Source organism: Ips typographus, linkage group LG3 (genome assembly GCF_016097725.1).
Source record: "Ips typographus isolate SLU linkage group LG3, UJ_Ityp_2.0, whole genome shotgun sequence".
NCBI lineage: Eukaryota > Metazoa > Arthropoda > Insecta > Coleoptera > Curculionidae > Ips > Ips typographus.
Genome location: NC_138424.1, coordinates 17,042,271 through 17,055,203, shown reverse-complemented (window position 1 = coordinate 17,055,203; position 12,933 = coordinate 17,042,271). Strand labels below are relative to the sequence as shown.

Sequence of the window (12,933 nt, the reverse complement as noted above, 5' to 3'; positions counted from 1 at the left end):
CTGATTGCTGTGTCTCCAGTTCGAACTGCCTTTCTTCACAAAACTGACTAAATTGTTTCCATATTGAAGACTGGGACTTCCTTGTATTGGCAGGAATCAATTTTTCAACTTCTTATTGAATTTCTGCCTTAGAACTGTGTCCGAAGCGAGCCATAACCAAAACAAAACGAACAAACATCAAAACTGACAGTGCCAGCAAAAATCTCAAGGTGAGACATTGCAACAATAGAAGTGTAGTGAAAATCCGTGGAAACGATGAAATCAACAGCAAAATTTATCCGATTTTTTTATCCGCTAGCAAACTCTCTTCCTTCCTTATTAGCCGATAGCAAACCGTGTTTTGATGACGTATATATGGCATTTTTTGTACATGAGTGGAATTGTCGCTGTCATTCTGGTGAAAATGCACTGCTCATATGGGACATTTAACACAAGAGGAAAATATTCAATAAAATGATCGCCAATTTCCTGTTGAAATAAAAGTGAAATGTAATTGAACAAATCCTTGTGCCGAATTTTTTATTTGTAATTTATAAAACACATTTATTAAGAGTCGAAAAAGTTCAACTGTTTTTTCAAGGTGGTCTGTCCAAATCGGGCTTGCGATCACGAATCCTTTCCGAGTGTAAAGTTTATAATCCCAAAACTAATTGTTGGAATCGTATAGCACCAATGCAATCGAGAAGATCTTGTCCAGGAGTGACTAGTTTAAAACAACGTTTATATGTGATTGGAGGGTAAGTACCTACCAATTAAGTATACAGTTGCATTTTCCAAGCAAACTTTACAGGGTGATCCAAAAAACCGTGCACGCGTCTGTTTCTCGGCAACTATACATAGAAGAATAAAATCTGATGTTAAGTTTCAAGCGCTAAGACTCATGATTTCACTAAAATGAATTCAAAAACTCTGAAAATTTAAATGGACTGGTATAGTAAAAATACCAACGTAATTGCCTGTCCTTTACGAAAAATTTTGCTATTTAACTTTTTTTTCGATATCTTCTTATAAAGGGGTCCAAAGTTTCCTGATCATAAAGACTTCTTTTTTAGGGCATTTTTCCACCAGCAGGGGGAATCGCTCGAGTCAACTCAGGGTCAGGCGTTTTCCTATATACAAAATGTTACAAATTCGATGCATTACCATTGCTATCTCAGAAACTATAGTTGATAAAGCTTTAGTTAAATGGAGGCAGTACTTTATTGCTAAATAATTTGGTAAAAAAAAAACTCGCATACAAAATGATTTATTAAATCAACTTGTTTGATGACAAAAGCACAGCAAATACAGGGTTAACCACCCAAACCATTCATTAATAGTTATTTATGTATTAAGCGCGCAAACCATGACTTTCATGCTCTGAAAATGAAGTTTGCTGCGCGACACAAAGTGTTGTTGAGCGCAGCAATCATTCGAGAGCATAAAAGTCACATTGTGCGCGTAATACATACAATATTTTTTCTACAAACATCGCTAAATATCTAATACAACTAAACTTACTGCGTAGGTACTCAAAAACAGGATAAAAACTATACACAATTGAATACTGACATCAAACTGGTGACACTGACATTTTCAACAATGGCATGCATTGTGGCCGTTGCTCTGGACAGCAAGCGAAAAAAATTGTATTGCTCGCTACCCTTTGCAACGCGCGATAAAGTAAACTCCTCAGTAAAGGGTAACTTTTCGTTGAGATTTGGAAGCGAAAAATGCATCATTATTGTTTGTAGAAAAAAGTATATTAGGATCCAATATTAATAGAAATTTGAAATTATGGAATTAAATGAAATTTGATGAGTGCTATGTTTTAAAAATATTTTTATTTTTCTGTCACTTTCGGTTTGACCGGAAGTTGATGCAAAATGATTATTTCAATTGGAACACTCTGTATATTATTGTTTTTCTGAATAGTCCTATCGATTTCAAATATTTTTTATGTATCATAACCTATATCTATCTACAATGGTTTTCGATGTATTGACGTTTGAAAAATGACACTTTTACGTTTTCAAGTGTCTTAACTTCTAACCAGAATGAGATAGAGCAAAATGGCTTGCATGTTGTTATCTTAACTTTTTGAGATCTATCATTTGATAATATTTTTAATTTAAACATGTGTCAATTATATCAGTAAAAAAATGACTTTTTGTACAGGTGTAAACATTACATTATTGACTAAGGGCCGGTACTTTCACCTCCGAATAAATTTATTCTTAGGATAATTTCTATAGAAATGACGGAATTGACCAATAGCAGCGTCTGATTTCACGGTTTCCATAGATATTATCCTTAGAATAAAGTTATTCTGAACTGAAAGTACTGGGCCTAAATAAGATTATTATACATGGTGGTCCATTTTTAAGTGTCAATAAATCACCATTCGATAGCTCATCAAACAATAAGTTGTCATGCATTGTGTCATTTCCTTGAAAAATGCTTCTTAAGGAAGATACAGCCCTTCAAAGCTTAGTTAAAAAATTCGGTTTTTTGGTATAACTGTCAGACCGTTGCGTTGGAGCAATTCTGATCAAACTTGGAACAAGTATATACAGGGTAATTCAAATTCGACCCTCACCATTGGGATCTCAGAAACCATAAGAGATACGAGAAAGTTTAAATTGGGGCAAAGTTGCGCAATTTAAAGCTCAACCAAATGCTGTTTTAAAATTTTTGATTTTCCGAGTACTTCCGAAGATATCCGAAAAAAACTGAAAATTTGACTTTTTGTTTTTATTTATTTCTAACATTATTTGAAGAGATATCTCAAAACTAAAAGCATCTTTTCATTGCCACTTTTTCCTAGCTATTCGATGATGGATTCAAATTTGCCACACGACGTTTCGTTTTTGGTCAGTCATCATCAACTTTCTTTTTTCTTATGGGCGCCATATTGGATTTTTAGCCCACCAAATAGTACGTTTTATTCTGATTTTAGTGATGTATAATAACTTATGATTTGATTGATAAATGACAAAATAATTCAATAAAAACTATTTTACCTTTAGTTATTAGCTTTGAGTTAATGGGCCGTTTTCTAAAATGTCATTATTTGACCGTAGTTGTCAAACACGATAACTCGGACGAACATTAGAGCAAGTCAATCATATCGAGAAGTAGTAGTCCATATGCACACAGTGGAGTAGTGAGTGTAAGTGAAATCAAAACTCAGAGTCGATCTCCACAAATATTTATTAAAAAGGTTGTTAATTGCCTAACATGTTTCGGGTGTATTCAGACACCCATCTTCAGAGGCTGTAAGTTATACAGTGTGTTAATTAAAAACTTATAGAACTAAATACTGCTTTTTCCACAGATTGTTTAGCATACCCCTGCTGGAGCCCAGCTTTAACAAGGAACTTTCATGGATCAGAACGGTGGCTACCAACAATGGTTTCCCTCCTAGTTTAGTTAACAAAATCTACTACAACCACTTCAAGAAATTTGTCAACAAAAGGCTCACAATTGGAGAGCATGACACTGAGACTAGATACTTCTCAATACCTTACTTGGGGCCTTTTTCTCTTGGTTTCAAGTCCCTGTTCAAGTCCTATGGCATCTCCATCTGCTTTAAAGTGTCACACTCTGCATCCCATTTCCTTGTCAACTCCAAAGATCCAACTCCGCTCCTTAATAAGTCTGGTGTTTACCAGCTCTCTTGCTGCACGGCCAACTGTGAAGCTGTCTACGTTGGTCAAACAGGTAGAAAATTTGCAACTCGAATACATGAACACAAGAGAGAGTTTGAAAAATTTATTAACAACCCAAATTTGAACACTAGCTACATGAAATCACTATTTTCACGCCACCTTCGCCTTAATAACCATACTTTCAACGTTGATGAGGGCTTTAAGCCCCTCCATTTCTGTGGAAAAGGCAATCTGCTGGACCTTCTGGAGGTTCTTGAAATCCACAAGGCTTCATCCAACGATAAGGTGGTCTGCCTTAATGACCAGCTTAGACATAGCTCCACTCCTTTCTTCAGATCCCTCAATTTCTAGTTTCCCAGACTTTTCCCGCCCCCCTACATTAGATTTCAACCCCCATTTACCCTTAATCAATTCCCACTGTTTGATACTTACGTTTGCTTCACCTGTGCCCAAGAACGGTGTTTAATCTGTGCTTTTGTGTCCCCAGGTTGTAGGTTGCTCATTACTTAATGTTAATCTTATTTTAAATTTTGTTTTTCTTTCTTTGCTTTCATTTGTTGATTAACCATTGTATTATTTGTAAAACCTATAATTAGGCAGTCGGATGATTAGTGTTAAGTGCTGGTTTAACCTAACTTTATTTGTTTACACTGTATTGTTTTGATGAGTCGACCGATCACACATGTTTTGTCTGCTGTCAGCTGTCTGTCATGTCCGACTCTGGGGGTTTTTGACCTTTTCGGTTCTCTAGGGGATTTGGTTTTTTGGGTTTTTCGAATTTGGCAATATGTTGCTGCCCCCTAGACTTCCGCTTCCTGCAACCTGCCCTTGGCGTGGGTTGGAAGCCATTTTGGCCACTCCATGTCCTGCTGCACCCAAGCCATGTTGGCCTGCACGGTCACACCTCCACAGTGACAAAGGGAAAGTAACCCTTATTTTAATCTGTTTGATGTTGAACTTGTGAGTGTCCACCGCGGTTTTTGTTGTGTGACGTCCCTTTCGTGTCCATTTGGTCTCCTCAGGTAAGATATACAGTTTAGCCCCCCCTTTTGACTTGCCTTCATTTTATCTTTTGACTTTAATTTATCCCCCCATTACACATACATCCCTTCAGGACATCCTATTTCTACTCATGTTTTTTATTACAGATAGACATGCAGTTTTTACATCATTCAACTTCTTCGGGTTTTGATTAAGTTTTTTCCCCCTTAAAGAATAAAAAACCGAGCTAATAACTTCACTTTCTGACATCAACACTGGGTTTTGATTAAGTTTTTTTCCCCTTTGAGAATAAAAAACGGAGCAACCTGTCACCTCTGTACCAGAACTGGGTTTTTGATCAAGGTTTTTTCCCCCGTGCAGAATAAAAAACCACCTTGGTACATTTGGGTTCAGCTGTCCCCCCTTTTAGAATGACAGTCAGCAGACTAGTGATCTAGTTAAGGTAGGCTTCCATATCCTTAGTTCTATAAGTTTTTAATTAACACACTGTATAACTTACAGCCTCTGAAGATGGGTGTCTGAATACACCCGAAACATGTTAGGCAATTAACAACCTTTTTAATAAATATTTGTGGAGATCGACTCTGAGTTTTGATTTCACTTAAAGTCAATCATAGTTAAAAATGTATCTAGATAAGAAACCCCCGCACAAAATTTTATTATCATTCAAGCATTATTTAGGTTAATCGGAAGAAGAGATTTGTTAGCATTATCTCTAACTGAAACAGTTCATTTATGTTTCCAAGAGAAAGATCATCATTTTAGGAACTTTATTTTTTGCCAAATTTAAATTTTTTATAATGTTAAATGCAAGTTTAGTTATTTATACAGTAAGTGACTTAAACCATTTTTTATTCATTCATATTTATTCGAGTGAATAAACCGGTTTAAGTCACGTGTTTTATACAATATTTTATTAAATTTCGACTTGTTATATTACAAAAAATCTAAAATGACAGTTCTATTAAATTTGCACCGCGCCCCGTAGATGTGACATTGATGTTTGTTTGTTTACATCTGTAAATAGGCGAATGTCATTCAGAGTGATTTAATAGTCATTTATACAGCAAGTGACTTAAACCATTTTTTATTCACGAAAAGAACAACTAGGTCCAGAGCGTAGCGTGGCCTAAGCTCTTCAAGTGAATAAACCGGTTTAAGTCACGTGTACACCTTTGTGACTAAGTATGTTCAGGCCAATTGCGTGTGATAAGTACTACCAAGGAATCTTCATAAAACGTCTCATTAACTCAAAGCTAACTAAGGTAAAATTAGTTTTTATTGAATTATTTTGTCATTTATGAAGCAAATCATAAGTTGTTATACATCACTAAAATCAGAATAAAACGTACTATTTGGTGGGCTAAAAATCCAATATGGCGCCCATAAGAAAAAAGAAAGTTGATGATGGCTGCCAAAAAACGAAACGTCGTGTGGCAAATTTGAATCTATCATCGAATAGCTGGGAAAAAGTGGCAATAAAAAGATGCTTTTAGTTTTGGGATATCTTTTCAAATAAGGTTAGAAATAAATAAAAACAAAAAATAAATTTTTCAATTTTTTCCCGATATCTTCGGAAGTACTCGGAAAATCGAAATTTTTAAAACGGCATTTGGTTGAGCTTTACATTGCGCAACTTTGCCCCAATTTAAACTTTCTCGTATCTCTTATAGTTTCCGAGATCCCAATGGTGAGGGTCGAATTTGAATTACCCTGTATATATATAGGCCGGTTTAGAACGTCTTTCGACGTTGTCCGACACCTAATTTCCAGCCTCTTCGGTCTTCACAATCTTCAGGTGTTAGATTTCTCTCACTCATGCATTTATGCATGGTTTTCTGCCACTCCTGTTTTGGCCTTCCTCGTTTTCTTCTGCCTGTTGGTTGCCAATGAAGTACTCTTTTAGGCCATCGGGTATTTGACATTCTTTCCACGTGTCCGTACCACGTAAGTTGCTTGTTTTCGATATCCTGTGTTATTGCGTCTTCTATTCCCATCCGTTGTTTTATGATGTCGTTTCTTATTCTTTCTCTTCGTGAAATGCGCATCGATCTCCTAATTGCATCCATTTCAACTGCCTCAACTCTTTTCTTGTGTCTATCTGAAATTCTCCAGGTTTCTGATCCATATAGGAGGGTGCTTTTTACCATTGCCTCATAGATATTAAATTTCCGCTTCTTGGTTATTTCTTTGCTCCATAGGATTCCATTCAGAGCTCCGATTACTTTCTTGGAACAAGTACTTATGAAATTATTACTCATTATGTTATGTAAATGGCGTTTTTCAAAATTGTTCAGTGGCGAGATACTGTCATAATCATTTTTCCGTCCGATTTTCTATAACGAATCAAAAAACAACAACTGTATATTTGATTTCTCAATTAAGAATACACTTTTAATCATCTTTGCAAACAGAGGCTTTCATTTTAGTAATCTTACTGTACATTTTCGTTCAATTTAATCCGCTCTGCGTCGTTCGGGCAACAGCAGTTTCGTGCGGAAAAGTACATTTTTTCGTACTAGTTAGGTAATAGTATATTACATACTCAGGTGGAAAGTGTTTGATTTCTGTCGAGAGATCAGATAGTTGAATATAAAGATAAGTTGAAATTTATATCCAGACAGAAATTAAACTATCCACCGTGGTTTGTATACTATTTTATTTTCAACCATTTATCAAAATCTCATCGAACTTTTAATAAATCATTCAGTTGAAATATTGATTGCTAATAGTCTCTAACAATAAGGTAGTATAGGTACGAGTAGTTATGACTTCAACCATAATAAACGACTGGTGATTTATTTACAATTTTGACAACGTCATTATTGTGCTATTCTGTCTTGAATATTTTGAGCTGAAACGTTTCTTAAAGTGCTTTTAACATGGAGATTTCTGAAGACGCAGATGTTACTCATCATCACCTGAGCTGCGAGCTGTTGCAGAGGTGGCGGCACAGTCTCTTAACTATAAAAAGTAAGCCCAGATATGACAAAACGCATATTGACATTCACCCGGGTGGAAAGTAAAAGCAGGTAATTTTTATCTTTCCACCTAGTTTACACATAAGAACTAACGTTATTACATACCTGGTTGAACATAAAATAACTAATTATATGTTAACGTGAAGTAGTAGTCCATTTTTCTCAAAGTGGAGGTGTATGTGTAAAAGTGATGGTAAAGCCTCTATGATCAGCCGTTTTCGAGATATTTCATTTCCTTCAAAGAAAATTTTGGATCACTTCTACTACTTTGCAAGATTGTTCATTGACGACAGGCAACGTTCATCGTATCTTTGTTTTTTCCAGCATTTTCTCGTGGCCTCATTTATTAAACATTTTGTTCCCAAAGTGCTACTATGTATGTACCTACATATGTTATAGTTTCCGACAAAACAGCTGCTTGTACTGCTTATTGGAACACCCTGTATTTTATTAAAATGCAATATTCAGGGATGATGGAGCGTCGCCTACAGATACAGCTGAATGTTATAATCCATGGACAAACACTTGGACTTCGATAACTTCAATGAGTAAGTTTAGTTTTAATGGGAAATATTCATGTCAGGTATAATTCAAAACATGCAACATTTTCGAAGACGGTTTTAAAATGCCATATTATTATGTATTGAATATGATCTGTAGAAAAAAAGAATAAGTCGAAAAAAGCAAAACCAGGAATATTTTTTTAGTTTGACATCTTTATTAGGCCCTCTAGAGGTCGTCTTTTACGAAGGTTGACTTTCTATTTCTGAAGACCGTTCGTTAAATGGTTTTTCCTACTCGGGTGCGATAAAGTCCACTTTTCCGCACTTAAATGAGTGCCGAAAAGTGCACTAGGAGTATCTTTCCACACTAGTGCGGTAAAGGTATTTTTTCCCCCCTTTAACTGCTGCCAGTCTCGTGCGGGAATAGTACCACTTTCCGCAATTGTTAGGTAAATAACTATTCCAGATATAGCTGACGTCTTTTTTTGCAACTCAACTCACTCTTTCTAACTTTGTATCATCTTTAAACCAAACATATTGTATACCGTGTTCATTGATTAGATTCAGTGTGTGATTGTAGGCTCTGGTGGATATAGTTATTATTCTAACAAGTGTAGAAAGTGCATGAGACTTGCCCGCACGCTCAGGACGAGCGTAGTGGCTTTAGTCGAGTCAAGTGCGGGAAAGAGCCGCATTCTGTGTGGAAAAGCACTTATTTCCACTCTCAAACGAGTGAAGAAAAATAAACTTTACCTAAAACTACAATTATATTTTTTATGTTTTGCCTATACATTATGAATAAATAATACCTTCGAAACGGTGTGGGATATAGTGTTGAAACCGCCTGAGGGCATTATAAGCGGGCGTTATCATAACGCCCTGAAACCTTTTTTAATACTAGCAATGGCATTTTTATTCCTCCATGCAATAAAACTTCGTATTCGCTATGCTAGGATGGTCTTGATTTTTTAGGTAATAAAATCAGTTTTGCTGCATTTTCTTATATATTTTCTAAAATTTCGTCCAGTATTTGCCATTTTCACTAACTGACAGAACTATCAAAGTCACATCATTCAGGTAAAATAAACACTAAACAACTTACCGGTAACGGTATGCCTTAGTTTCCAATGCCAGAAATAGTAAATAATTGTTGAATTAGGTGAAACATAAAACATTGTATGCACTACAGGCGTTAGGGAGAGTATAATGTCCGAAAAATGACCGAAACCTTCAGGACATTATGTTCTCTCTAACGACCTTGGTATATAAATAGCTATTTAGGCATCTATTTTATTATTCTACCAAAAAATAATCCAAATATCTGCTTAAGTGATCAAAATTAACATCAAATCCATTAAAATTACTTCTAGGAACCAATCGCTCCGGTTTGGGTGCTTGTTCCTTTGACGGCTTAATTTACGCTTGCGGAGGGCACGATGGTGTTTCCAGTTTTAGTTCAATGGAAAGTTTTGATCCATTGACTGGGATTTGGTACAGTTGTCCTGCTATGAACACTCAAAGGAGATATTGCAAAATTGCAGTTCTCGGTAAACTCGTTTTCCTAACATTTCAATTTTATTAGATATTTTATAACAGAATCCTTACAGACAGTTCTCTCTATGCCATTGGTGTGAGTAAAGATTACCAAGCGACGGTTGAAAGGTTTGTTTATTTTTCTGAATATTTCGTATTGTTAATTAAAATGTGTTTAATGTAGATATGACCCTCGAGAAGGTAAATGGGATTCAGTGCCTTCAATGTCAACTTTCAGGAATAGGTGTGGAGTAGCGGCTTTAGATGGCAATTTGTACTGTACAGGAGGTAATTTTCAGTATGCATTAAGATGACCTTTACTATAGCATAGCATAATATTTAACGGACTTAGGACTAGACAGTGATGTTCTAAGTAATGGGGAACGATTGAACCTACGGATGATGAGTTGGGAACCTGTTACGCCAATGCACACCGCAAGGTACTTACTACATGCACAACTAAATTGCACACTTATTTTAACTTAACCTAATTATATTTCTTTCTATAAGGTACTGGCATGAATTAGTATCATTGAATGGTCGGTTATTGGCTGTTGGAGGTTTTAATAACCCTCATGAGGGCTTAAATTCGGTGGAAGAGTTTGATATTAAAACCAACGAATGGACATCAGCCACATGTATGCTTTCCGAAAAAGGTGCATTTGGAGGAGCAGTCTTGAATTGCGTTAATTTAGAGCACGTGTTGAGACAAACTAGTACCTAGTAAATGAGAACAATGTGATATGTACACGGCGTTAATTATTTTAGCAGATTATTAGGCTAGTTGCTATATTACAAAACCAAAGCTTTAATTTTGCAAAAGAAAAACGAAGCAGTGTGTTTCGTGATATCGTACTTCGGTAGGTTAATAGAGTCCTCTATTGGAAACAATACAATCTCTGGACTGTAGATTCTAAGCTATTCTCAGTTCTAAATCGAGTACCTATTGCCATATTGTAGCTTTATTTATTACAAACCATCTGTAAAATCATCAATCACATAATTATAATGATATTTATGTTTCACCTATACATTATGAACAAATAATACCTTGGATACGATGTAGATTATAACAACCTGCGGGGATTATAATAACGCCCGGTTATAACGCTTCAAAACCTTTTTTAATTAGCTTTTGCTGCATTTTCTTTTATATTTAAGGCCGAAACTTGTCACTATGTTCTCTCTAATGTCCTTTAGTACATAAATAGCTATAATATCGACTGATAATTATAATGCACTATCGCACATCTGTTTCTCAATAATTTACTTATTAGTTCTTTAGACTAGTGTCAGTTAGGTTATACCTTGAAATACTGTAAAAAAATGTAACTGTCGAAAACGTCAAAAGATAAAAAAAATTATTTCAAAAATTAAAATTATGTCTGTCAATCCCCAAAAACTAAAAACCCGCGTTCTAAAAAAATTCCTCCGAGGAAGCAACACTTTTGTAGTAGAAACTTTTTTAATCTAAATTAAAAAACATGAACTGTTGGAGAGCTTTTAATGGTACTTTCGAGGTTATTATAAAACATGCAGGCATTAAAAACCATATTCTATTGATAAAGTGCGGTGCAATCCAGGTACCAGCCAACCCTTATGTCTAGTGTCATGATTGTGACACAGATGACAATAAAAGTTGGTGTAATATAGAGTCAGAAGCACATCAAGACGGAAATGATTTGACATAAATTTTAGTGCGTAACAATTTTTGCATAATTTATTACAAACCGCCCCATTATTATCGTACCAGAGTAAACAGGAGTCAAAAATTAATCCCAGCATCTTCGATGTCCTAGAAGAAGTTATAGCACGATCAGAATGCTCAAACATAGTCACTCTCTCCGACAAGGCTCTGTTATTGCAGAAATGAAGAAAGTGGGTTTTGCTTATATTAAGATTTAATTGATTCTTATCGGACCACAACAAAATCCTATTATAAACCAATTCGGTTTTTGCAATAGCGCCTTTAGAGCTCGCATCTAGAATAAGGATATTTGTGTCGTCAGCATATGCCGTAACAAAAACATTCCCAGCGACCCCATTAATGTCTAATAAATAAATTGCTATCAAAAACCAAGAACAGAAAAGGCCCAATTACGGATCCCTGTGGCACACCTTTAGTTAAAATTGAATATTTGCTTTTCTGGTCATTCACTGAAACGTGTTGTTTTCTATCTTGGAGGTAAGACTGAATCAAATTGAAGCAAGTACCTCGAAAACCGTGTCTATACAATTTGGCAAGCAAAATACTCTGATATACCACATCAAAAGCACGAGAAAATCCACAAAAATCCACAGGAAATCCACGAAAAGACATCAATAGCGGGCATCCTGCTGTCCAAGGCGTTTGGCTTTGACTCAAGTTTTGAAATCAGCTGTCAAAAGTGACGTTTATTTATTTCTTGTTTCTATGACACAATGTTTTTTTGTATGTATTTTTTTCCTTAATTTTATTTTTAATTATTTTTTACCGTTAATTTATAAATTAGTTCTTTATTCGTTAGTTACTTAAATGTATGTGTGTGAAAATACTGAAAAAGTTATTTGTTATTCGGTCTATATCTGTTACTCATTGCAAGTTCATATTTCAGTTATTTGTAGGAATAACTATAGACATACTTATAACGTAGTAAAGGTTTAAAAACAGACATTTTTTAAAAGTTATATTCAATTATGTTCCATTTAAAATACGTAAGTTAGGTCAATTATAGAGAAAACGGAAAGCAGTAGCCTGTTTTAAACCTCTTTTAAGTGGCATTATCAGTTTTTCATTCCGACGTTTCCTCTTTGCGGAACCATCCTCAATTTTTATTAAATACGGTCCTGATGTTTTTATGTTAGATTTTGAAATCCCTTTTTATTCCGAATTCAATAACGTATGAAACTTATTATTTTTTATTTCAATTTTTCTTAATTTTGGGATCGGATAAAACTGTTTTTTCTCGTCTTATTTTTAAGTTCAAATTAATAATAACCATCTAAATAACCTGAACAATTTATTGGCATAGACAATTTTTAATTAAAAATAAAATAAAAAATAATGTTCAAAGCCGTAATATAGGACTTTATTAAAATCAAAAAACAGAGTAAAACGCATTTAAACCATAAAGTGTCATACATAATTGAATTCGGAATAAAAAGGCCTTTCAGAATCTAATATTAGAAAACAATGACCGCATTTAAAAAAAATGAGGTTGATGATGGTACCGCAAAGACGAAACGTTACAAAATAGCTATTTATGTAACCAGTTACGAAAAGAT

The 12,933-nt window shown here is 35.0% G+C and overlaps 2 protein-coding genes and 1 long non-coding RNA gene across 4 annotated transcripts in view; 2 read left to right on the top strand and 1 right to left on the bottom strand.

Moving 5' to 3' along the window:
- LOC145725786 (kelch-like protein 17) overlaps positions 1 to 11,048 on the top strand; it is a 34,529-nt gene extending 23,481 nt beyond the window's left edge. The window contains exons 9-15 of the mRNA XM_081974639.1: positions 581 to 737; positions 8,102 to 8,181; positions 9,507 to 9,683; positions 9,744 to 9,798; positions 9,854 to 9,957; positions 10,022 to 10,109; positions 10,180 to 11,048. Of these exons, the coding sequence (XP_081830765.1) occupies positions 581 to 737; positions 8,102 to 8,181; positions 9,507 to 9,683; positions 9,744 to 9,798; positions 9,854 to 9,957; positions 10,022 to 10,109; positions 10,180 to 10,393 (875 nt within the window). The 3' untranslated portion in view covers positions 10,394 to 11,048. The remainder of the gene's footprint in view (positions 1 to 580; positions 738 to 8,101; positions 8,182 to 9,506; positions 9,684 to 9,743; positions 9,799 to 9,853; positions 9,958 to 10,021; positions 10,110 to 10,179) is intronic.
- The window catches only part of LOC145725779 (phosphatidylethanolamine-binding protein homolog F40A3.3-like), a 276,881-nt gene that overhangs the window by 176,638 nt on the left and 87,310 nt on the right, over positions 1 to 12,933 (bottom strand). The gene's annotated exons all lie outside the window — the stretch shown is intronic.
- On the top strand, positions 3,096 to 5,234 carry LOC145725788 (uncharacterized). Of its 2 annotated transcripts, none has more exons than XR_014177397.1 (3): positions 3,096 to 3,257; positions 3,317 to 4,672; positions 4,799 to 5,234. It is a non-coding gene; the product is annotated as an uncharacterized LOC145725788 (long non-coding RNA). The 2 variants fall into 2 exon arrangements; XR_014177396.1 differs by having other exon boundaries at positions 3,096 to 4,672; positions 4,799 to 5,094; positions 5,154 to 5,234.